Consider the following 25,153-nt stretch of genomic DNA (forward strand, 5'->3'; position numbering starts at 1 on the left):
CAGAAAAGAATAAAAAGCTTTTCATGAAATCATGAAGCAAATCATTAGGCTTTGGGCTACTTTGTATATATGTTTATCACATCACCATTCGAACAGTTAGTAGGTCAACAAATCAGTTTACCCAGTATAGCATGATATTATTGATCTGCAACAGTATTACAAGCTCCAGGATTATGAACAGAAAAAGTATCAAACAGCATCAACTCTAATTCTGATTTTATCCCACAATATAATTGACATCATGCTGCAGTATGGATATAGATTTAGCTATGGCCAAGGGGGTGATATTTTTTGGATGTATTAATTTGTTTCACAGTTTTACTGTTACTTTTCTCATGTATTAATACAGGCAAGAATGCTTCATAATATTAAAAAAAAACCAAAACTGTTTAGCTGGAAGGCCTTTTGAGAGAACATTTTCTAATTATTCCACAAAGTTAAATCTTTGTCTTATTTTCTCTTCCCTGGTGATTTTCTATTGTTGGGAGGAACAAGGGGGAAACTTTATACCAATTTTAATCTATTTTCCCAGGTGAAACAAAGTAAGAAATAGGCATAGCACGCATAGAATATTAACTATGTTTTGTCAGTTAGTGTTGTCTGCGGAGAAGATGTTGGCATACAAAATCTGATGGATATTCCCTCCCTCTTCTGGACAGACCCATACCTCCTTCCAGGAGGGAACTTGGGAGACCCCTGACTTGTTCAGTAATTTTCCTAAGTGCAGAGGTAGGTCTGAAACCTACTCCGTTAAAGAGAAATGGTGAGAGAGGCTCTGAGAGGGGCCTCAATGTAAGCTATCTCCAGCTGCAGAGCTGAGGATGAACCCAAATTCCACGTCCCGGGAGCAGCAGCAGGAACAGATGGATTCCTCTTTTCAAGTCAAGGTTGGAGCCAATCTGCTCCTGAATTGCAAGACAGGGTTGGGAATGTTGGATGGGGAACAGGCCTGTTCCTGAATCCTAATATCAGGCAAGCAGGCATAGAGGGACTTCAGGTAAAAATGGGTATGATGGGTAGGCTTTCTTATTGAGCTGAAGAAATAGGGCAAGATTTCAGATGGGATAATTTTCTTGCAGAATACATAATCTTCCCTATCAGTTAGATCAGGAATTATTACCCACTCACAGCATTCTACATAGCTAGAATTGTATTACTCATTCTCCTTAACAGAAACCTAGTACTGTGGGTTTGGTGACACACTGAAAATTTATTTTGATCTTTCTTGTGTTCTCAGATGGGAATGTACTGTCTCCTTCCTGATCTTGGATTCGAGTCCATATGGAAAAAATTTTTTTTAAGTGATTAAGAATAAAAGTTTATATGGATTTATTTGTAAATGCTGGTTATGGGCCTCCCATAGCGAATCAGCTTTTTTCCTACAAGTCTTGCTCAGTACTAATTAGTACAAAACTTCGTCTTCTCTTGCAAATGCCGTATTATGTATGAGATTTTCAACAGGAATAAAATATTGCTTTTTAAACAGGAGTGGATGTTATCACTTCAAATGTGCTTATATGTATTTCCTGTGCTTAGATACAGCCTAACAATAACAATACCACAATTACCAGAATGTATAATCTATAATGTAGTCCTGTGTAAATCAACACACAGTTGAACAAGTTGCACACATCCTGCAGGATACCACTGCCATTCTAAATTGTTTCCGGTTAACACTGTGCATCTGCAGGATGATTTCTGAGCTCTGCTCAGACTGACTCCTAACTTAGAATACTGGAGGTTTCCTCCTTCTAATATTTAATGGGACCTAAATATAGATTTAGGTATAGACATAGAGCTAAAGCATGCTTTGTTCGTGATTGCCTAAATGGGAAACCAGAAAACCAGACTTAGAGGAAAAACATGATGTTTTAAAAATACTTACAGGTTTTTCAACAAGAACACAAAATAATTGCAAACGTAGCAAGGGCAAATGCTCAGGATTTCAATTTGATTGTTAAATTACTAAAATAATGCATACCTGGGTTTTACATACAGTGGAGACCTAAATGTACGATCTCAGATGCTCTGCCATTCCTTTTAGAATCGAGCATCATTTCTTCTCTATGTAAAATACCTGAAAAATATACATTTTTGAAAGCAATTTTATGAAGTCAGAGAAAAAGCAAAGTCCAAACTAAAACAGAAATACATCATTTTAATTGCAACACACATTGCAGCCAAATACTCAGAACAATCTTACAGGAATACTCTGACTGATTGTCACTGTTGTGATTCAGCTACTCTAAACTAATTAACTAGACTGACTAACTCAGAAATTAAATCTAGTTGACCTGTTCAGTAACTTTGCACTTGTAGTTAGTTCTCTGATTCTGACTTTTCCAAACAGATGTTAAAACCAATACAAAGTTATAAAATACTGTAAACCACTTTAAAATATAATTTAAAAATATGATCCTTAAAAAAAAAAAAAAAAAAAGAGGTGGCAGTTGTGTAATTTGACAACTTTTAGAATTGCACTCAATAAGCCTTTAGCTGTCATTCTGCTTTATAGCTGGGGGACAGACCATCTTTCATGGGTATATGTAACTTTCACTGAGTCTCTTAAAAGCCACCAGAATTTTAGTATGTTTTAAAACAATAATACAGCAATTTAGAGAAAATATATTATGAAAAACCTGTAATTTTTCTCTTTCTGATACAGGTCTACCATACCAAAAAGAGATTCTAGCAGGAAGCGACAATCAATGCAGTGCTTGCTTGAAAGGTATTTTAAATGATCCCTTTTTCTTGCTGCTTTTGGTACAAAATAATGTGATGAATAAATGACTCATACTTAATATATCCATTGCAGAAGCTCATAGAGAATATGTACTGTGTTAGCATGCATACCTGCACTGCAGAGGTCATTGAGGGGAGCAGGGCAGGGGTGCAAGAAGCAACCACGGCCACGTGGCCAGGGGTAGCTGAAGGATTGAACACACACATGCCGAGAGAAATGACCAAGCCCCTCTGCACTTCAGCTCTTCTGGGACATGCCAGTCTGCTATAAAACAGTGTAGCCATTCAGATCCATACAAACAACTTTTTCCTGTAAGTGTATTGTCTTTTCTGTACCAGGTGGTTAATCCATGTACTCATTTTACATTCCTTGTTATTGCCTTTTACTTTCTCTAGTCTGATCTTGTGTAGAAAGATGCTCAGAAACTTGATCACCTGTACTAAACACAGTTTGGACGGCTGCCTTTTTAACCATGATTGAAGAATAAAAGACTACTACTAAATTTTACCTGTATATACTAATGCAGCTGCTCTCATACCAGGTCCCTCTGTAAGCACTTCATATCCCTTTGGAATTAATAGTCAACTGTACATTATCATATGACAGGGTAATGGGGAGCCTGGATATCCCTGGCTGTAGAAAAACCTCTGAAAGTAGGCTATGACGTGCCATACACACACTAGGGTGACTGCATGGAAGCTGACTTAGCTGAAGCTGAGGATGAATTATTCTGCTTGTCCAGATTCAGGCTGACTCCTGCAGTACTGCTGAAGCGATCTAGACATACATCTCCTCGTGCTGGTGTTTGCACTGGTAACCCTGCTAGGACAGACAGCTCTGCTGGTCTTAGTCTGTATGGATCCAGTTCTTCATTCTTCAGCAGCCTGTCTACTTAACCCTGAGCTGTCTCTTAATTTTGGTACATGATTTTGGACTGTCACAGATGTGTGGGTGTTGCTACCACTCAGACAGCAGACAGACCCAGCTCTGCTTACAGGAGTGATTTTTAAAAAAGCTTGCAAACTTGTGATGTCATTACAAATGCTGATGATCTTATGCTTAGAAATAATTACTAATTCTTTAATGATGCAGATACTTTAGACAGTTATAAAAAGCAGGTAGAATTATCAAATTATATTTGTCTTATTTATTGCTAATTTTTTAGCTGTGGCACCACCTTGTGGACATTACTACATGGAATGAAAAGTTGACTAGTGGCAACAAAAGCAACTAAAACAGAGCAGGCATTTTGGAAAAACAACTATAATCACACATGATTTGCTAAAGCAGAGTAAAATAACTAAATTAAAAACCTGATTCCTAAAAATCCACATATGAAATAAAATGTATAATAAATACTGTCACCAGCGTACTCAGTTGTCTTTGCAGTTTTTACCAACTGTTCTGAGCATCAGCCTTCAAAACTATTTTTGTTCCTTCTTGATTAACTAGCAGCATCTGAACCCCCGTTCTGTTGTTGCTGTGCAAATAGACACAACTTGTGCAAGTATCCCAAGCAACAAAACTTGCAAAATCAGAACCATAATACTGAACACATGGAGAAAACCTTAGGTCCTACTCCATAAATGTAAAGTCAGCAGTGAGATTAGTGTACACACCAAGCCACAAGAAAAATGATCTCTAACACAGATGAACTGGTGGATCTTTTAAATGCTTGCTGAAAAACAAAACAAAACAAAAAATAAATTTAAATTCCATTCTGTTGGCCATTAGATTCCCAGAACAACTTTTCACAGTTGAGATAACATGGTGTTACTGTTATGAGTACTCTATCTACAAGCAAATCAGGAAAGCACAGAGGAACCAGAATTTTAAACAGGAGATCTCCAAGTTGTGTGCAGCATATATCCACCCTGTGTCTGCCTATCTGAGTAAGTTTGGGAAGCGTAATATTAAACATTGAATTGCATTTTCTATCCCTATCTCTTCAAAAAGTAACTGCATACAACTTGTTATTTACACTAGCATAAAGTGAAGGAGGAGAAGATGAAGACTCGGACCAAGTTCCTCCCCTCTTGGATTGTCAACAGACTGTGCTGAACTCCACCTGGCGATCTCACATACATAAACCCTGCTGGGGATGAACCGCTTCCGTGTCTCTGGAATAGTGTCGGGGTACTGACCCCTCATTTCATGTCTCTTCTTCAAATATGGACCTCTGCAGGCCCAACACTGCAGGCCCTTCGACTAATACTGACCATACCACAGCCCCTCCCCAAACTCCCACTCAGACAGCTCCACTTAGTAGTAGTACATGAAAGTTCATCCACCTGAGCATTTCCATTTCTAGTTTTAACTCTTTGACAAATATGTAACTAGTAAAGCAAGGCATGGAAGCTCTCCAGTCTTGAGCTGAGAAAACTTCTTTTAAATTGCTGTCTCAGTTGATTTTTTTTTTCTTTGTTAGTATCTATTTTTAAATGAAGTTTGCACAAGTTTCTTCTCGCCTCTTCCGGATTTTTGTGCATTCACAAGCTCTTCCCAATTAATCATTATAGTGAATAGGAATAACCAGTAAATCGAGTTTTTGGCTGGCAGCCTCAGAGGCTGCTCCACAACTGCCCACTGCCCTCGTGACATTTCTAACTGAAATGGAGTGTTACAGCAAACATCAGAGTTCACTAAATTGAACAAAATTAATAAATACAGGTAGTTAACAAACTTTTACAGGGATGCTTGCCTGAGATCTGAGGTAACTGTTAGCAGAAGTGGCCTAGCATGTGAGAAAACCAAACCACTCTGGGAAGAAACCAAGCACAGAAAATCTCAGACTAGCTAAAATGATATACTAAGCACTGTCAGCCAGGGAAGCAAACTCATCCCCAATGGATTTTGCAGATCCTACCCAGGAGTTGTGGATTACTGGGTTTTGGTGACATGTTACTCACATGGATTCCATAGCCTACATCCTTCTCTATTCTTACAGTTATGTATCTTTAGTAAAGGAGGTAAATAATCATTGCTGCCACCCACTGTGGCATAGTCTCGGAAGAAGAGGGACAAGGAGTACAGCTAAGGCATTGGCATGGCCTCTGAAGACTCTGTGAGCTGAAAGTAATCCGATTTACAGGTATTGCACCAAGAAAGAAACCTAGATGACAACAAAATTCAGAGTCAAATTTACTCTCTGTTAAATAACCACTTTATATAATATTGTCCGTTGCTGGAGAAGTTACCAGCTGAAAAATTAAGACTGGAGTGGATTACAGGAATGGAGCTAAAATAGCTAAAGCAACCTCTGAGGTAGTCCATTCCATAATAATGTCACCCCGAAACACATTATCAGGAAAGATCAGAATATACATCAATATAGATTTTTAGAAAGTTAGTTTATTAAAATGTCATGTAATGCAATTAAATATATTGTTCAGTATAAAGTCTATATTAGAAAACACCAGAAAACCACCTTTAACTAACATAGCTAAACATACACAGAGATGGTTGGGCCAAAAGAACTTTGGAATTAATGAAAGAAAGTTTGAGCAGAAAATAACAATGTACTTTTTAAAGGAAACACTTCCATTAATGACATAAAATGATATGATGTCATACCTGTTTGCGTTCCTGGGCCATCTGAAACAGAATAGTCTGAACACAGTGAATGCTGTTACATACAATAACATTTTTTCATATTAAGCCTTTTTTGTATATGTAGATATTTTGAACCATTTATCCTTCATCTAGAACAGATACTACTCTTGTTGGAACTGGTGTCTTTCCTTTGGGAATAGCAGCATTGTACCTGTTTTATGAAAGAACATAGAGTAAAATATCATTTTTTTCCTTTAATATCTCATAAAATCAAAATATCTTTTAAAACATGACAATAATACAATTTTTACAATATAGATATTTTTAGAATTGTTTCTTAGAAACTCAGTTTTATTTTGTTTATTCTTCTTCATCTCAAAAAGATGAAGCAGTTTATACTGGTAAAATTGTTTTCCTTTAGTATCTTCATACAATACATATTACAGTTATTTTACTTTTTGTGCTCAGTAATTCCCTAGTATAAGTGCACTGGAAAAAGTACAGGGCTTCTAAATTCTTAGTGATTATTCTTAGAGATTGACTATTAAACTTATTTTCAACTTAATTATTTGTTTCTGAAAAAATAAAGCATTTGTTGCCCCTTGTGCATACTTAGTGCAGCAATTCTCCTTAGGGACCATCAGCGTAATTCTGTTCCCTATTGCAATCAGTTGTACTAGTGCAGCCCTGGATGTATTTGGATGGAAGTTTTCATCCAGAAAATTGCAGCAGCAGTTACCATGAACCTGGGGTGAGTGACACAGAAGAGACTGTGCCAAGTCTATTCTTATATTGAACTCAGTTAATAAAAATATCTTACTTCTCATCTTCTTGAGCAGGTGACAATGTTATTTTGTGTCCATCACATTCAGTTGATTTGCTTTTAGAAAAGAAGCTAATAAGCTCTGTGGTAAAAATAACTTTATATTTCCATAATGGTATTTTCTCCAGAGACTTGGAACTCCCTTGAATGTTTTAATTATCTCCTTCCTGAAAGTCAATGAAGTAGCATGGCACTATATTAATATAATTTTCTTTCGGTTTCTGCAAGAACTGATTTCTTGCTGAATTAGCGTATCAACTGCAAAACCAATCTCCACAGCATTGGTGACCTTATGTCACTTTAGGTATTACAGAGCTAGAGAGAAACAGTTTCAGAGGGCTATAACAGTTTAAAATTATTCAGTCTAAATCCACTTACTAAACTGATACATGCAGGAGACAAGCCCCTGAAATTATGGTGCTAATCTGTATGGCTTAAAGTCAGATTTCTGCATTTTTAAATGCCGTACCCACCGACACAGAACCGCAGTGGGTATTAACAGAAAATGGGATGGAACAGGCAGAAATCTGGTCAGGCTGGAGAAAATCCTGGGAGGGAGACAATGAATGAGAAAGCAGCCAGCACCCCCAGGGTAAGACTCCGGGGTACACAGCCCTTGCGTCGGAGAACAAAGGGGGTTCCTACCACAGGGAGAAGCGGAGAAGGGCACCAAAACCTAGACATGAAAGTTTCAGGGGTCCTTCAATATGAGAAGAATATTGAGGTGACATTCAGAAAGTTTGCAGAAAGGGATGGATAAACCCAGCCTCCCCTAGTCCAAATGCAGAACCTATTTGGTCTACAGAAAAACAAAGTGCACGACTCTCCAGCTATCAAAAGACAAAGTAATATTATTAAGTTATTTCATACTTTTATTCAGTGAACGAAAGTTGCATAAGCCTTTACGCTTATTAGACATTAGATTTAATTTCCTGTATTACTGAGAAATGGGTGACTTGGAGCTATGCCAGGCTTGGATAGATATAATAGGCTATAAATTTATAAAAGGAAAACAGTAGAAGTAGGAACTGCTGCTAGAGGTGTCAATTTAAAGTAATACTCTTCCCACCAAAAAAAACCTCCCACACAGAGACTATTGCAATCAGAGGAGATATGCTGTAAAAGCATTAAGTCAGTGAAAAGTGGTGGCAGCAATATGGCAACTTATGACTATGGGTATTTGACCTTCATATATTATTTATGTCTGAAGACTTCATTTTGTGGTTTCAGGATGGATTCATCCATAGCAAAACTTGATGTCTTCTAATAATTATCACAGGTGTTATTTATATATTTATGTCTTGGTCTGCCAGACCCAATGTGACTCCATATATTGATAATAAAGAAACAGGTTATTTACTTATTGTTTCATCTGCTAAAGTGCAAAAAAATCAAATCAAATGCTCAATAATCTATTAATTTCCTAATTCCTTGTGCAACATTCCTCAATTTCTTGTTTTTCAGGGTGTTTCCCCTTTTCTTAGAGGCAATGTGAAAGAGTTTTCAAAAGAAGGAGGATCCAGGAATTCTCAACACTTCAAGTTAGTTCCTTGGCATTTTCATGATGAAAAACCACAGGCAGATCTTCCTATCACTATTCAGCTGGTCTAAAAAAATACATTATCTTTGCCTTTCCATATAAATCTTGTGTCTATTAAAATATGAAAGCCATTTTAAAAGTTCATCTTTGTTCTTATTTTGAAGGTGCTTTAAGAATATTTACAAACTAAGTGCCATAGAATATAGAATCATAGAATTGTTTAGGTTGGAAAAGACCTTCAAGATCATCGAGTCCAACCATCAACCATGCCCACTAAACCATGTCCTGAAGTACCCCGTCTACTCGCTTTTTTAATACCTCCAGGGATGGTGACTCAACCACTTCCCTGGGCAGCCTATTCCAATGTCTGACAGCCCTCTCAGTAAAGAAATTTTTCCTAATATCCGACCTAAACCTCCCCTGCCGCAACTTGAGGCCATTTCCTTTTGTCCTATCACTAGTTACTTGATAGAAGAGACCAGCACCCACCTCATTACAACCTTCTTTCAGGTAGCTGTAGAGAGCAATAAGGTCTCCCCTCAGCCTCCTTTTCTCCAGACTAAACAACCCCAGCTCCCTCAGCCGCTCCTCATAAGACTTGTGCAATGTAATGACATATTTTGATTTTTCCTTGTTCAAATTATGATATTCTCAACTCCTTAGAGACATAGTATGTGCCTGTTACTGAAGCAATATGTCAAAATACATTGCAATTTGTTAATATCCATGCTAGTAAGGAAAGAAAGCGTGTAACAAACCAACAAACAAATTCTGCACCATAAACCACCAAATACTCATTTCTAGAGTAAAGTATATGCTAAGATTTTCCAGAGCAAGATTAAACTAAAATAGGTGTTCAGAAAGAGAAAGGTTGTTACCATCTGCGGTCCAGCTGAAGTGAGAGATCGTTATAGGTATTCAGTGTCATTGATAGTAAGACCCAAGTCACTTCCATATCTGTATTTTTAAGTCAAATATCACTCTGAGAAGACATTCAAAACACTTAGCAGCTCTCACTACGCCTCTTCTGGGCCTCAGCCATCTGGATGTATTTTTAGGGTCACAGCCTTTGCTTTCTTTAGGATTCCTCCACAGCCAAGTTCCAGCTAAAATGCTGACAAGACATAAGCAAACTGCTTCAAATATTCACAGCATCACTGAGGTTGGAAGCACCTCTGGAGATCACCCAGTCCAACCCCCAGCTTAAAGCAGAATCACCCAGAACAGGCTGCTCAGGAGCTTGCCCAGTTGGGCTTTAAGTATCTTCAAGGATGCCAACTCCACAACCACTTTGGGCAACCATGTGGCAGATGCTCCATTCTCTTAATCATCTTCATGGCCATTTCCTGCACTCGCTCCAGTATGTCCATGTCCTTCTTCTTGTGGGGAGCCCAGAACTGGGCACAGTACTCGCACTGAAGTCTCACCAGTGCTGAGTAAAGGCGAATAATCACCTCCTTTGACCTCCTGGCAATGCTTTTCCTAGTGCAGCCCAAGATGCTGCTGGCCCTCTTTTCCAATATGTACGTTTACAGATACAACAGAATTTTAAGGACATTATTAGTTTTATATTTCCAGGGCCTGCTATTCATCAGGGAAATACAAACTATATTATTCTGCTAATACATGTTTTATGTCTGTATCAGGGATTGTATTTATGCTCGGTACATGCTTTTCCTAAAGAACTGGCCCATTAAAAACAGTTCTTTGGGATAACTACATACTGCCTTGTAAAAACATCTGTGCACACATTTCTAAAGGTAACCCTGAAAAACTCTAACAGTGCAAATCCAGATATCTTCATAGGAATGAAGGCATCTTGGAAAACTGCAGTTCTAAAGAATAGGAATTCTCAATTTCATCATGTTGTTACTGTTGAGATCTAAAGATAACAGATTAATCACCATTATGTTTAACTCACAGATAACCTTTTGTAGCAGTAACATCCAGCTCATAAACTTCCACAGTTTCCAAAAGCACTCCATATTGTTTCAGGAGCCAAAAATCCAGTTTTCCCTCACGTATTCCTGAGAACCTTCCACTTCCTCTGCAGCTGCCACAGTGCAACTGTGGACAATACTATGTATTGACAACACACAAATTTTCTGTGCAGAAAGGTCCATAGACTTTCCAGTGGGTCCTCAGGCAGCCTAAAGCAATGAGATGTTCTATCAGATTTGTTTGTCTTGGCAAGGAAGACAGCAACCTTGTTCTTGAAAAATCTACATTTAGTTCCTCATCTATAAACAATTTTCATCAGTTCTTCCATCTGCAGTATATGTTTTTGGCAAACAATTTGTAGCGTTTCTTGTTATACATGTCAAATTGTTTCTGTTCTGCATGAGCTATGATGACTTAAAGGACCAAAGTGTCATGTGGTGGAAGGAGTTTGTTCCCTCTGAATCCAGTGGTACCCTTACTGCCTGGGTTGGTCCATGATTTTTTTGCATTTCTGATAGTCTGTGACTGCAGAAAACAGGAACAATTAGGCAAAGCAAAACTCCTTGCCATTAGTGACATAGCAGTACACGAGCCAATACACAGTCTAGCTAATGTCCATTTACCTTCTGGAACAGTTTAAAGCAGGATGCAAAATATTCTTCCAAAAATATCCAAAGTCCTTTCCATCTTTTTTTTCCTATAAAGCTATGCCAAAAGCCCTGGGAAAGCCTTTTGACTCTTCAGCTAACATGCTCAAAAGAAAATTGGGAGACTGGCAAAAAACCACAATATAATTTGGACAATGCTGGGATTCAGATTAACATTAGGAAAAGCAAACACCTTTCATACCACTCCCACCTCTCACATATCCGTGCTGAATTGAGATTAAAATTCAGATGCTAGGAAGCAGAGTAGCTCTTCCCAAAACAATGCTAGATTGGCCCAGGAGGCCACAACCGGCACGATTTTTTATAGACTGACTTTCAAAGTGCCTCATAGCTGCCTCTTGGTCTCAGAGATGTTGAATATCATTCTCAGCTTTTTCCAACGCAGACCAGATGTTGTATTGTGATAATTCTCTCATGGACCTTTTCCATTTTGACTCTCCATCAGCTAGGGATCCAAAGAGACATTACTTGAAAAACAGGAACCATAAAAGAGCCAGGAACTTATAAATTAAAACATAATCACTAATTTGTTTTCTAAGATACAGATGTCTTTTGTCAGTTCAAGCCTTGATCTCTCCACCAGTTAAAGGCAACAGTTTCCGTGGAGGCATGCACTGGAAATCAGCCAATGGGCATTAACTTTTGGTTCTGATTGAACTGGGGAAAATTTGAAACAGAAACACAGAATTAAAAGTTGTGATAGTAATTAATGGCTGATGCCATTTTAAAATGTTCACGACATTAATACCAGAAAAAGTGTCTTACCCTAAGGAACTGTAGGATTATTATTGAACCTTTTGGACAAGGCTTGGAAGAGTTTCAAGTTGTCTTTGGTGATGGCAGGGGCCTTGCCTTCTCCTTACCTCACTGATCTGTTTATGTACAGGGACCAGCATCCATCTCTGGGGAAGTGCATCCTATGGTGGTGACTAATGCAAGTGGCAGTGGTGTTGCGGCAATGTGGTACCACCAGAGCTCCAGAGGAAGGGACAGGGCTGGAAGAGGAAGGGACACAAGGCAGAGACACTACAGGTGCAGGGTAGTGGAACAGGCTAATACCACAGACATGAAAATGTAAGTAATGAACTGTATATTTTAAATACCTACTCTGGTAAAATACTACAGCAACATCAATACTGTTCTTTAATAGTTTCTACAGCACTGTATCCTTGCAGAAATTAATTGCCAAGATAAAACACTGTCTGGTCAATAAAACATGAACCTTGGTATGAAGGATTGGTTCTGGTGAGTTTATAAAGAGGTAGAGCAAAAGCTTTCTTCCTTTTGATTAAGAAGAAGAATCTGCTTGAAGTCGTCTAGCTGCAAATCAAACATAAGCTGAAAAAGCTGAAAATCAAACATAAAGTACTATACTAAAATTACATACCAAAGTTGGAATTCAAATGTCATTATGGAGACACAGATTTAAGAGAACACTTTAACATTACGAACACAAGTGCTCAGAGTTCAACTGCATATATTTAATTTTGTAGTAACTTAACACACCAAACCTTGTTTTCAAATGGCCACTGAAAATCTTTCTATCTTTTTCAATGCTAAATCACTTGATATATCAGTACTATTACATCTCTTAACATTTTTATATCAATAAAAATGAATATGCAAAGATTTAAAATAGTAGAAAAGCTAGAGGCAACCAAAGAAAACTTTTACAAAAATGTGCATAATAAAGAGATAAGGATGAAGACGTACTTTTTAACATGACCTACATGTGCACTGATTTTTAATCTTCAAAAAGTAGCAATTCACCAGTCACACCTCTTCATTCCTTTTCAAATCAATTTTATACACCTACACAATTCTTCTGCTAGTGGATTACTGCAAGTTTACACTTAAGCTTTGAGTTTCTACTCCTGCTGTATTTTCTTGATAAAATCTATTAGTACAAGAGATTCATATTAATCTGCAACTTTTAGCAATTAACCCTCTGTTTATGATACACTGCAACTGAACATTTTATTGTACATATTAGCAGGGGAATGTGCAACAGATTACTCTTCAGTGTCTTGATGTCATCAGTTTCCTTCCTTCTCATATGAGCATATATATACAAGCAACTATAATTTCTAATACAATCTAATATAAAAAGTATTACTGAATGCTTGGCCTTGTCTTATACTCCTCCAGAGACTTCTGCTTTTACCAACACTGGCTTTTTCTAGAGCCTTCTGCTCAGAATGAATAAGGAAATAGTCTGTCCTTTATACCAGGGGCTTGTCCTTTCTCTGTACTACAATGAATTCACTTGGTGGAGCAGGGATTCTGAGCAATCATTATTCCCTCCCCGGACACCTCTGGAATAAATTCTTGCTTTCCAACACCCTTTTATTACAAGCTTTACATATTAATTTTCTTTTCTTAGGCTACAGCTTTTCTAGATTTCACACCATACTAGTATCTGTCTGTACTCCTCTTGTTGAATTGTTCATGCTTCATTATTTAAGTGCAGGGAATTCTAAGTAGATGTTCCCACTTCATATGCTCTTCCCTTGAAGGGTGAACTAGCATCTGCTGTTCCCGGTCTCTTGAGGAAGAAACACCCTCCACAGAAAGGACCCACAAAGCTCCTTTCATGGCTTCATTTCACACTAAGAAAGATTTTTCTTTTTATTGCACGTGCTGGTTCCAGGAGAATTTGCTCTCAGGTAAAAATTTTAGTCCTGTAGATTGCTAAAGTCTTAATACTCCCTTTCTTAAGGAGCAGACTAAGGTCAAAATTGAGAATATGCATTTTTCTCAGAGGTTTTGCTCTGGCTCGGACAATTCCTCAAAGATGCCCTTCATCAAACCCATAGAATTCTACTTCAAAAGAGGCTTTGGATTGCTATGAGAACTAAAAAGAGTCAGTCAGGAACCCCTAAGCATCCTGTGGATTTTTTAATAATATGCTGGTAATGTGCATTTATAGTTTTATCTGTTAATTTATTAAGAATGGTGACTTTTTTAGATCTATTTATGTTACGAATGAGTTGTGTTTATGAAATTCCCAGACTACTGAAGGATGAAAATCTAAGTCTTTAGATTCAATATGAAGTAAACAGTTATTTTAAACTAAACTGTAAAGTGTCAGATGTACAGTCACTTTTACAGGTAATTTTAAGTATTAAAATGTATTGTACCTGATATATCGTTAAAGTGAAGATTTCATCCAGACTCCTCTTGATAAGAACTAGGAAATTCTTTCCTGGCTTTGTGATGTCCAGATCATGAACTTTTGTCTCTTTTTAATCACCATGCTTAGTCAGACATCCACCTGTAGGAATAGCAATCTCTGTTCTCCTCCCAACAAAGGGGCTGGTATGGCACCCCATTCACATGCCATATTCCTTTTTACTCTTGTCATCCCTTCCATGCAAGCCACTCCAGACAAACTTTCCCTGGGTACACTACCTTCTCAGAAAAAAAATGTGGTTACATTTTCAGTTAGAGGTGTAAGATGTCTTTTGAAGAGTAGATTGGATTTAAGCACATACATGTCTCCTGCTTAAAATTCTCACAGATCTAATTGCAAATTCAGTGAAGAGCAGCTCTTTTCTACTACCACCACTCAAAAATCCTACTGGGATCATTCTAAAACCTTAAAATAAAGATCATATTCTCGTATTCATTACGTACCTCAACAGGTTATGTTGCGCAAGACGCTATTCTTTTTGAATGTAGTATGACTGTCAAATGCCAACCTAAGAAGTAAAAAATGGAGCTACAGATGTTTTAGCATGGAGGCACCTCTGCCAAACTTTCCCTAGATGTCGCTACACTTTCTGGCTACTTTAATATAGCCTTTATTATTAAATGGAAAACCATCATACAGTTTTCTAATTTCTTCATATAGAAGAAACAGAAAACTATCATATACTAATCCAATTTCTTCAGAGTGACAAAAAGCTATTCTAATTATATGTATAGATTATTTATATAATAGAATATATATAATATATTCTACTAATGTCATACTGAAATTTGAAAATAGCTTTTATAACAGGCATGTTTTCATGCTCTTTTTACCTTCCTAACACTCTTCCTACCCAGTATGTTGGCTCAGTGAGTCTGGAGTTGCTTGCCCTTTTCCATTACTTTGTGCTGAAACCAAGTATCTCATTAAGGGTAATCCCAAAGTTTCCAGATTCAGTTTTCATGCCTACTTTGCTATTCTTTCTGTCTTAACAATTTTTCCAAAGAATGTCCTTCTGCCCTTATATGATTTTGCCACACAAAGACTCATTTATACTATACAAATGCTACAGGAAACTACTCTGGGAATTCAAGGCAGGATTCAGGCTTGTTAGTGTTTTAGCCTATTCAGACTTAAAACAGAGTTCTGGGGACAACATCCTTGTTTCCATCCCTGTTTATCACCTCTCTGTAATTTGCTATTTCTTACCTGTGAAAACAGTCTTCAAAAAGCATATGTGATTTCTACACATGAATGAAGCTTCCATATTGGCCAGCAATATGAAGACTCCCCAGTTTATTGCAAAGACTACCAAAACATCTTCAGATTTTCCAAGTATTTAAAATCTCAGTTTTGCTGAGTAGTCATGGATTGATCGTCCACAAGATGGGGCTTCTACAACGGAGATCTTTGTATACAAATTTAAGATTCTGATGCAAAAACTATGAATGTCATCACAGTTGACAGGAACAATTTTAGCCCATACTTTCAAATTCTGGCACAGAAACAGTCCTCACAAAAGGAACCCCACTCCCCATGTCTTGCATAAAACCAATAATCCCTCAGGAAATCAAAACAGCACCAAGTGATTTTATCTTGTCCTTAACCTTTGCACTGTGCTGGTGTACAGCTTATGAGTCAGAGACAATATGCACCATTACAGTCATCCTGTGTCTTGCAGAGATTCTGTAAGGTCATCTACTTCTACCTGAGCTTTTGTGGAAAAGTACGTAGTCCAAAACACCATGTAAAGTGTATGTTGTTTTGAGACATTTCCCAAGTCAATATGTAACCTAATATATGAATTTCTAAAGCAGTCTGCAAGTCTACTGTTAGGATGTTCCTGTTAAGATGATAACACCTCCAAAAAAAAGTTAGAGAAAGTAGCTCCACAGAGTCTGTAATTTCTATAAACTGAAAGAGGGAAAAGCTTGCTGTTACAAAAACTAACTCTAGGCACGCACTTCAAAATAAATGAAAAGAAAAAGAATTTATTCTTAGACACAAAAATTTTGAAACATTTAAAAAAAAGAAAACCAGGAATAGACTTACAGTACCTTTAGCTGTCTTGTTTCAGTGTGCGGGAAGTGTTTGTTTAAACAGTATGTGATTTGTTCTGCTAAAAAAAAGGCCTCCTCTTTTGTCATATAAGTAAGCTTAAACAATCAAGATTTTCATGTCTTAAAGGAATCTCCACACAACCAAAAGCAGGACAGACTAACTGGGATTGTGCAGCTACCTTCTTGTAACCCTTCTCGTACTAAGAGAGAAATCAGGAAGACTTAATTTATGATCATTCCTGTTTTCTGCATGATGTTGTTTTCTAGAATTTTTTTCAGGAAGCACTGTATTCCATCAGACAACAGAAGTGTTTGGCATGCAAAAGCAAATACTGCTACAAATTTCCAGCCTGCTCTCCCTCCAAGAGGAGGTTGTACACACACGGACTATTCAAAAAGTAAAACTGGATCTTAAGAAGAGGAAACACTTCTGGCCAGATTGTAAAGTTAATTTCCCAAAGACTAACTCCTCCCCAGTGCCAGAGGCAGTCATTCACAATCACCTAATATTTTTTGTACAAAATCTTCAGTGGTTCCTCCTCACATTCCTTCTGTTCAGTATCCAGTAACCTGTCTTCTGCAATTCAGCTAGCTAAGCTGTCACAGACCAGAGTTTCAACAGGAAGTGCTAAATTGTACCCTTCAGAATAATCATCTGGAGAAGCATAAAATAAGAAAATCTGAGTAGGCAGGAATTACACGGAGAAGGATAGGGAGTGACAGTACGCTACAAATGGAAGTCAATGATGTTGTATTATGAAAAAGGAAGGACACTAAGTTTGATAAATGGCATTTTTGCACATACTAAATAATATTCTCTTTACTCAACACTGCAGTTTTAACTGGAGTACTGTGTCCAGCTTTGGATGCCATGCCTACTGAAAAAGTGGACCAAAGAAAGTCTACAGCACAGTGAAACATATGGGAGATTTACAAATCATGATCCCTAAGAAAGACTGAAACAAAGCAGCGTAACAGCCTTCACATATCTAAAATCACTGCAAGACAAGACATGTAATAAAGAGTTTGACTTGTAGCAATCTTAAATATTAGGAAAAATTTTGACATTGCAAGGGATTAGAACACAGTACCTACAGATGTTATTCAGTATCCAGAAACAGTCTCAACAGTTTTCTGTCAAGGAATGACAAAGACTTAGGTGATCTTGGACTGGGACAGAGTTGTATGTCAGAGGGTCAAACTCCATAGGTTCTCATGAATCTTTCCATGTGTCATTTTATCACTCTGTTATTGCAGAAGACCTGTAGCTACCTACAGGAAGAAAACACAGATTTTAGGCTATAGGAAAAATGGTGAAAATCAGAAAAACAGGAAGACTTAGGAGAAGGTGAGCAAGAGGTGTTTCAAGTCATGCAGCACAAAGCATATTCAACTTGGACAAATGATAAATGACCCAATTCTGTTTCAAAGAGGAACAAGCATTTCAGATACTACCTTACTGTTGCACTGAACTGAAGGCTTTGTGAGGAACAAAGGCTCCAAGATAAAAGTCAAATTCAGATGAAACAATATCATGTTCAACTTCATACCCCTCATTAGCTGAGGTAATTTTGGCTTCTGGACCTGCTACTCCAAATACCTATCCTTTCCCCTCATCTTGGGCAGAATACCCCTGAACCTGCAGTGATGGTACCTGATGACTAACAAACTGGCCACTGGTGAACTCTGGATAGAGCTCGCTCCTTGCAAATTCAGGAAGTATTTACAGGCAGTAAAAAGTGAAGAAAGACCAACACTTCAATTAAAATTTAAAATTAAATTAAAATTTATTAAATTAAATTAAAAAGTAAAAGAGTAAAGTTAAAACATAGATTTCTGTGTATTGAATATCTACCACTTGTTGAATGCCAGCTCAGTACTCAAGTGTCCCAAAGCCTGTCAGGGGGACGTGTCAGCAAGTCACACTCCCACTCAAACACAACAGTTACCCTGCAGTAACTGTGATTCCTTAATATTCTGCTATTGGGAACTTCGCCACCCATTCTTCTTACCTGATTTTTTACCTCCTGCCATGTGTTCTTACTGGCATTTTCTAAGGATATAAGGCAGAGCGAGAATTAAAACACAGCAGTAATGCATCTGTTGTAAATCACCCAAGAGAAACAAAACAATATAAACCAGTCTGAAACCTTTTGGGGTTATCGGTATATAATCTACTGCAACTAAAACCATTCCTGAGACATTTGACCTAATCTGCCTTTCAAAACGCTCAGTAAGCCAGATTCCCGGGTAATAATTTCCAGTGCTAAACTACTTCTGCAGTTTGAAATAATCTCCGAATGTCTACCTTAAATCTCCTACTCTATGTCCATCACCTCTTGCCCTAGACCCACTGAACATGAAGAAAAAAGCATTCCTTTTCTCTGCAGAAAAACTTTTTACATTTTTGAAGATCATTACTACTTTTCCCAACACTTTCTTTTTCTTTAAACCAAACAACCCCAAATTCTTTCAGTCTTTGCTCTTAGATCATGTTTTCTAGGTCTCCGATCATTCTGGAAGTTGAGACTGTGGTAATATGTGGTACACTGGGAAAAAGGAAAATTGACTCCTACACAAAATTCACCATGAAGCTGGGTGACAGAGGGTTTGTTTGAAGAGGTTACCTTTGTAGGATGACTGTCTGCTTTGTTGTGTGGTTTTGTTAATGCCAAAATACATGTCCTTTTTCTTTGTGACATGCAGTGTAGGTGCCCCCGTGCATGGAGTAGCTAGGCATTATGCTCTTTGGTCATAAAACATTGTGGACCTGGGGAAAACAGTTATTACAGAAGGCAACATATTTATGCCAATAATGGAAAACATATCCTTACCAAGATGGTATCTTTGGGATAAATTGATGTAAGTGGTGTTTGTGATGCCAGGATAATTTAAGCAGAAGTTTAAGTAATTTTCAGAAACATGAGCAAAATGCTGCATCACAAAGTGCATTTCAGGGAAAAATATTAGATCCATAATTGCTTTCTAGTGCACCATTCACTGTCTCTCAGAAAACAATATACAATTGTAATATATACTGAGAAATATCTATGGTTCGGCTAAAATCAACAAAAATAAAAATAATGACATGCATTTTAGAAGATGCTATGTTCTTTATAACCAGATAAATTAACTCAGTCATTGCCATAATCAGATTCACATATATAATTGAAGAATGTAATTTACTTCCATTCTCCAGAGGTAAACAAGGCCTTTTTTTCCAGAAGAAGGTTTTAAAATTGTAATGCATCTTATTCACCAACATTACCTGAGCAAACAGTGCTATCTCTGAGCCTATAGGTACCATGGCATGGAAAGATTGCACTCAGAAGTTAACTGGCTTCTGTGTATGAATTGAGAAAACAATCTTATCCAGAAGAAAGATAAGACATAATAAGAAATGATAAGTGCTAGGAAAGTAAGCCTGATGGAAGAAAAGGAAGTGAAAAAACTTTTCCATGCTGAGGACAGAAAAGGTCTTTCAAAAACTTTCGTTGAGCATGACACATTAAACATACCCAAAATGTTGTCCAACAATAACATGACCATGGATCAAGTAAAATGAAGTCACCAAAGGGTCTTTTATCTATAAATTAGGCAATTTATGATGTCAATTTTGCAGAGAAACTATTAACAAGAAAGACTTTTCACATCCTCAGTGGTTTTTAGATTTTTAACTCAAAAAGAAAGGGATTTTTCAGTAAGATAGCTCATCATCTCTGGCTAGCTTGTATGAGCCTTAAGAATACAGCATTTTATGTAACTTGTCTCCCCCATATCAAAACCCTTTAAAATAAAACTTAAACATTCCATTGTCTGCATCCTTTAAAAACATTTTTCATTAATTTCCATTTTGTTTTTAAAAATACATTTCACTTAGAAGACGCTAGCTGCCAAAAAGTGGTTAGTACAGACCTGTGTATGACACTGTCATATCGAGACTTACCAGAACATTAATCCTGTACACTGGCAAATTTCAGACTACCCCATTTCTGTTCTGACAACAGATTACAGCCAATTGTTTCAATGTTTACAGGTAAGAAAAAGTCTCATTGACTTAGGTTGCCAGTTCTGTATTGATATTAGTCTGATACAAATTTTTATACACGCATTTGTCTTTTCTACCAGTAGTATCTATGCAGCCTTAAACCACTATATGGCTCTTTCTTCCATCTATAGGATCATTTTAAGGCTCCAGAAAATCCAGCCTGATGATTACTTGTTCCCCAAACTAAGTGGGGGAAGTCAAAAACAGAGAGAACCAAGAAATTAGTTAAGCTGTCCTATGGTTCCCTGGAACAGAGAAACTGTACTTGTCAATCACATCCTCTCAGAAAAAGAGACCATATAAAACCTACTTGTGAGCCTCCAAATCTGTATGGAACAAGGATCTCCTACGGCATGAACAGCTCATCAACAGGGGGCTGGGTTGGTTTTTTTTTTGGTCTATACTCTATTTGGTCCACAGTTACCTCCACCATTCTGCATATGCAAGGATCACTTCTGTGTCTATTTCCGCAAAAGCGGATCCTTCTAAGCAGCCTCTGCACTTACAAGTATTATCTACAGAAAGCAGGTGCAGTGAAGCCTGACAGGTCCATTCAATTTTCTGCAACTTAATACTAAGAAATGGTGAAAACAGCTCGTGTTCTCTGGACAGTAGACTCCCATCAAATGGTTACTGAGCAATAAGGACAACCAACCTTTACCTTGAAAAGCTCTTCAGCTGCTTTCTTGTCCCCAAGCTGCAAAAAACATGGTAACAAAAGGAGTAGCCTCACAGTCACACCACAGCATATGCAGGGATATTAGAAGACAACATTTGTGCATTCGTGAACAGAAGAATTTTTCCATTCTCCGTCTCCTGAACTGCTCTACAAGTTTTGAGCTGGTGGTGCAAAGCCATTATTAACCACCTACCTGGCCTTAGAGGAGTGAATGGCTTAGAAAACAAATGGCTTAAAGCATTCCTGCTGTGAAGAACCCAGTAATGACTGGTAATAGCTCTTCCTCGTTCAGAGCTCTCAGGGGTACAGAGCCTGCCACTTTGCAAAGCCCAATGTAAACTGCTGCTTCCTCTTTGGTCTGCGTGAGTCCACCATGAAAAGTAGATCTTACTCTGGCATTTGACAAGTCTCCATCTTTTAAATGGCGCCCAGATTTGGAGCATCCTGTAGCTACTAATGGGAAAGTTTAACTGGGCTTGGCAGTTATTCCTTTTGGAGATCTGCCTCAAGGAAAATAAATGCAACATCTACACGGTGGGACCCCGGAGTACGTCCCAGGATGAGACCAGAGACCCACATTTGCACACTGGTTTCCAAAGAAAGGAAATCTTGACATCCCAGCCAGTGGGGAGGCACCACATGCTCCCACAGGACCTCTACACTCTACTGGATCAGACTACAAGGCAGACTGCAGCACAGGCCTGTACAGGCTGAAGCTCCACAGAGAGAATAAACCATGAAATGGCAGCTGAAGACAGAAGTCTTCCTAATTGCCAGTCTCATTGTTCCCGATGTTGCCACTGTGCAACTGAAAATACCAGTAACAGAGCTGGAGTCTCACCGCAAGGTCCTCAGAGCAGACAGCTCAGACATTGCCTTAACCTTGAAATCATGACTGGGTGAGGCAGTTGTTTGCTGGATTCTCTCCAATGATTGCTTGCCTAATTCTATTAAACCAAGTCAACATACTCATAGGATAAACACCCAAATGATCAAGTCATGTACAACAGTCATTATTATTTACAGTACTCCATTGCAAAGCCTCTCCATCATGAGCAATGCTCACAATTCGTGCACCATTTTTATTCTCAGTTTGCTAGAAAAGCCTAAAACTGTGTTTGAACACCACAAATGTCAGCAATAACTTCTCTTTTGCTACAGATTTTACACTGGGACTGTTTAGGTTATCCATTGATAAGCAGCAAGACAAAACTCCTCAACAGTAATAAAATGAAATCTTCAAGAAAGAACTCATATAGATGACCAGCAAAAAGTCTGTTCCCAGACTGAGGTCCACCACAGGACCTCTCAAATGCTTAAGTAAATGGTTGTAGAGCCAAATACATCACTGTGAACACCTGGTTTGTAGATACTTTGACCCAAGATGGAAGCTCTGACTGACATGGATCAGCAGAGAACTCGGTGATAAAAACCTGCTGTCCTGCTTTACAGAGCCTACTTTGTGGCTGTTCTCATCTGCACCATATTTGCTTCACTTTAAAAAACACTGTAACAAAAAGGGATTTTTAAATATTTTCCATGGTCTGAATCTGAAAGCCGGGGAGGGGGGATTTTGAGGAACCCTCCCAGAGGACAAAGCTGGAAAGAACAAAGTATCATCCTATAAAGGAAAAAAAGTGTCATTCCCCTCTGTGTGGGTCTGTGCTAGCATGCTAAGGCAGTGAAAGAGGGGCATTCACTTTCTTTAAGTTTGCATTTATCTATACTTACCTATATTTATATCCAAGCCTGAATGGTTTTTTTATGAAGAAAAAAAAAAAGAGGAGCTAAATACGTGGTTTCTCTTAGTATCTGCTTATCACACCAGAAGCCTGAAGGGCTACCTTCAGAAACAGAAAAGCGATACAAGGAACGCCGGCTGCTTTTTTTTGCCCCACACTCGGGGTTCGAGGCCCTGCCCCTACACCGACAAGCCGTGCCCACTCGAGTCACCCCCCCCTCCCCCCTGAGGAACAACCCCGCGGCGAACCACACGGCGGGGAAGGACCCTTGGCCTCTCACAGACCACCGCCAGCCGGGGCGGGGAGGGGGGGGGGATGTCCCTGCAGCCGCCGCCGGCCCGGGGCGGCCTTTCCGCCCGGTCCCCGCCGCCATGCCCGGAAAACAAACAAAAACAAAGCGCTCCCGGGGGTGGAGCGAAGCGGCACCCACCATTTTGGGGGCCGGGGGGGGGGGGAAGCCCACCGCCCCGCAGGCAGCAGCAGCCGCCGGACGGTCCCGGCCCGGCTTGCGCCTCATCCCGCCGGGGGCGGGCAGGGGTTCCCCCCCACACCGCGGAGGCCGGGGCCTTGCGGTTGCTAACCTGGCCCGGCGGGGAGGAGTGAGAGGAGGAGCCAGGGCGGCCTGTGCGACAAAGCCCAGTGCGCAGGGAGCTGGTGACCAGGAAGCAGAACAGCGCCGGGCTGCCGCGGGGCGGGCGGACCCCACCGGAGCCCGCTGCCCCACGCCGCCGCCGCCCCCCTCGGGGGGTGGGAGGCCAGTCCTGCCGCCCCCCCCCCCCCCCGCCTCCCACCACCACTCCCCCCGCCTTGGCTCCGGGGGGTCGGGGCGGCTGCGGAGCGAGGCGGGAGGGCGGCCGGGTTGCTGCTAAGCCGCTTAGGGGCCGGGGCTGGCATGAACCTCCCCGGCGGGGCGGCTGCGGGCTGCGCGCTGCGGCGGGGAGGCTGAGGGCGCGGAGCCGCCGCCGCCGGCGGTGGGGGCTGGCGGTCCGTCCCTGAGGAGAAGGAGGAGCGGGGGGGGGGAGCCCCGCTCCCCAGGGGTGAGGGGGGGGAAGATGGGGAACTGCCTCAAGTCCCCCACCTCGGATGACATCTCGCTGCTCCACGAGTCGCAGTCGGACAGAGCCAGCTACGGGGACGGGGCTGAGCCGGATCAGGAGCCGCCGCCGCCATATCAGGTAGGGGAGGGGGGCGGGGAGCGCCGCGGTACGGAGAGCGGAGGCCGGAGGGGGGACGACGGAGGGAGCGGGGCGGGCGGCGGGGCCCCGCGGAGAGGCTGAGGAGAGCGGCGCGGGGGGCCGCGGCGCGGGGCTCGGCGACAAGGCCGCTCGCCCTGAGGGCCGGCCCGGGGGCCGCCGCTGACTCGTCTCGTCTGCCCCCTCCACCCCGCTCCCGCCCCGCCGTCGCTCCTGCGCTGGGCGGCCGGCCGAACCGCTCCCTTTCCGCTCCCGCGTACCGGCGGGGAAGCCGCTTTGTCTGCTCCAGTCTCACAGCTCGGGCCTCTCGGCAGACGGGAGGCGAGGATCCCGGCGGGGAGCGTCGGGCGGGCCGGGCCCGGCTGGGGGCGGGTGTGTGTGTGCGTGTGAGGGCGTGAGGGTGTCGGTCGGTCCCGTTGCCGGGCGGGGGGCGGCCGCGGGGTCCCGGAGGAGGATGAGGAGGAGGAGGAAGGCCGGCGCTGGCCGTCCGGCCGGTGCCGCGTCCTTTGTTGCTGCCTGCGGTGACATCACCGTCTGGCGTTGCGCTGCTCGGGTGACGCTCCGGGACGGGGACCGCGGCCGTGAGCGCTGCCCGGGCTTTGTCCGGCCGCGCTCAGCATCGCCCGGGCTTCGCTCCCCGTATTTTTAGCAGCGTCTGATCCCCCGTAAGTAACTCTCCCGGCGCAGCGGATCCTATTTCCCCTCGGTCGTGTGGGGCACCGAGCAGGGAAGTGTTGCCCATTGTTCGGTGTTTTTTTTTTTTTTTTTCTTTCTCTCAGTCTCAGAGAGAATCTGTTAATTTACAGCTTGATGACGAATCGAGAGGGTGGGGGGAGAAGGCTGGGTATTTTCTCTCTTTCCTCACAGCAGAGGATAACGTCGATGTTGAGTGCTGATGGCGTTAATACGAAAGCCCCCGCTCTTGGCCCCTCTGGCCGCGGGAAGGGGAAGCTGAACTTGGGGTTGCACTT

At 40.7% G+C, this 25,153-nt stretch overlaps 1 protein-coding gene and 3 long non-coding RNA genes across 5 annotated transcripts in view; 2 read left to right on the plus strand and 2 right to left on the minus strand.

Moving 5' to 3' along the window:
* LOC142035211 (uncharacterized) overlaps positions 1 to 3,003 on the minus strand; it is a 5,601-nt gene extending 2,598 nt beyond the window's left edge. Inside the window, exons 1-2 of the long non-coding RNA XR_012651825.1 lie at positions 2,854 to 3,003; positions 1,982 to 2,077 (exon numbers count right to left, since the gene is read on the minus strand). This is a non-coding gene — a long non-coding RNA (uncharacterized LOC142035211). The remainder of the gene's footprint in view (positions 1 to 1,981; positions 2,078 to 2,853) is intronic.
* LOC142035209 (uncharacterized) overlaps positions 1 to 8,952 on the plus strand; it is a 23,431-nt gene extending 14,479 nt beyond the window's left edge. Inside the window, exons 2-5 of one of the 2 annotated variants that reach the window (XR_012651823.1) lie at positions 2,666 to 2,728; positions 4,478 to 4,635; positions 4,730 to 5,834; positions 8,583 to 8,952. This is a non-coding gene — a long non-coding RNA (uncharacterized LOC142035209). Of the gene's footprint in view, positions 1 to 2,665; positions 2,729 to 4,477; positions 4,636 to 4,729; positions 6,208 to 8,582 lie in introns of those variants that run through there. The other variant, XR_012651822.1, reaches the window with a different exon arrangement.
* LOC142035210 (uncharacterized) lies at positions 6,195 to 24,840 on the minus strand. The gene is made up of 6 exons (XR_012651824.1): positions 24,443 to 24,840; positions 17,616 to 17,792; positions 14,408 to 14,541; positions 12,131 to 12,262; positions 9,537 to 11,712; positions 6,195 to 7,285 (listed from the first exon to the last, which is right to left on the minus strand). It is a non-coding gene; the product is annotated as an uncharacterized LOC142035210 (long non-coding RNA).
* The window catches only part of RNF11 (ring finger protein 11), a 32,921-nt gene continuing 31,239 nt past the window's right edge, over positions 23,472 to 25,153 (plus strand). The window contains exon 1 of the mRNA XM_075037081.1: positions 23,472 to 24,164. Coding sequence (XP_074893182.1) covers positions 24,042 to 24,164 — 123 coding nt within the window. The 5' untranslated portion in view covers positions 23,472 to 24,041. The remainder of the gene's footprint in view (positions 24,165 to 25,153) is intronic.

Source organism: Buteo buteo, chromosome 10 (assembly GCF_964188355.1).
Source record: "Buteo buteo chromosome 10, bButBut1.hap1.1, whole genome shotgun sequence".
NCBI classification, from domain to species: domain Eukaryota; kingdom Metazoa; phylum Chordata; class Aves; order Accipitriformes; family Accipitridae; genus Buteo; species Buteo buteo.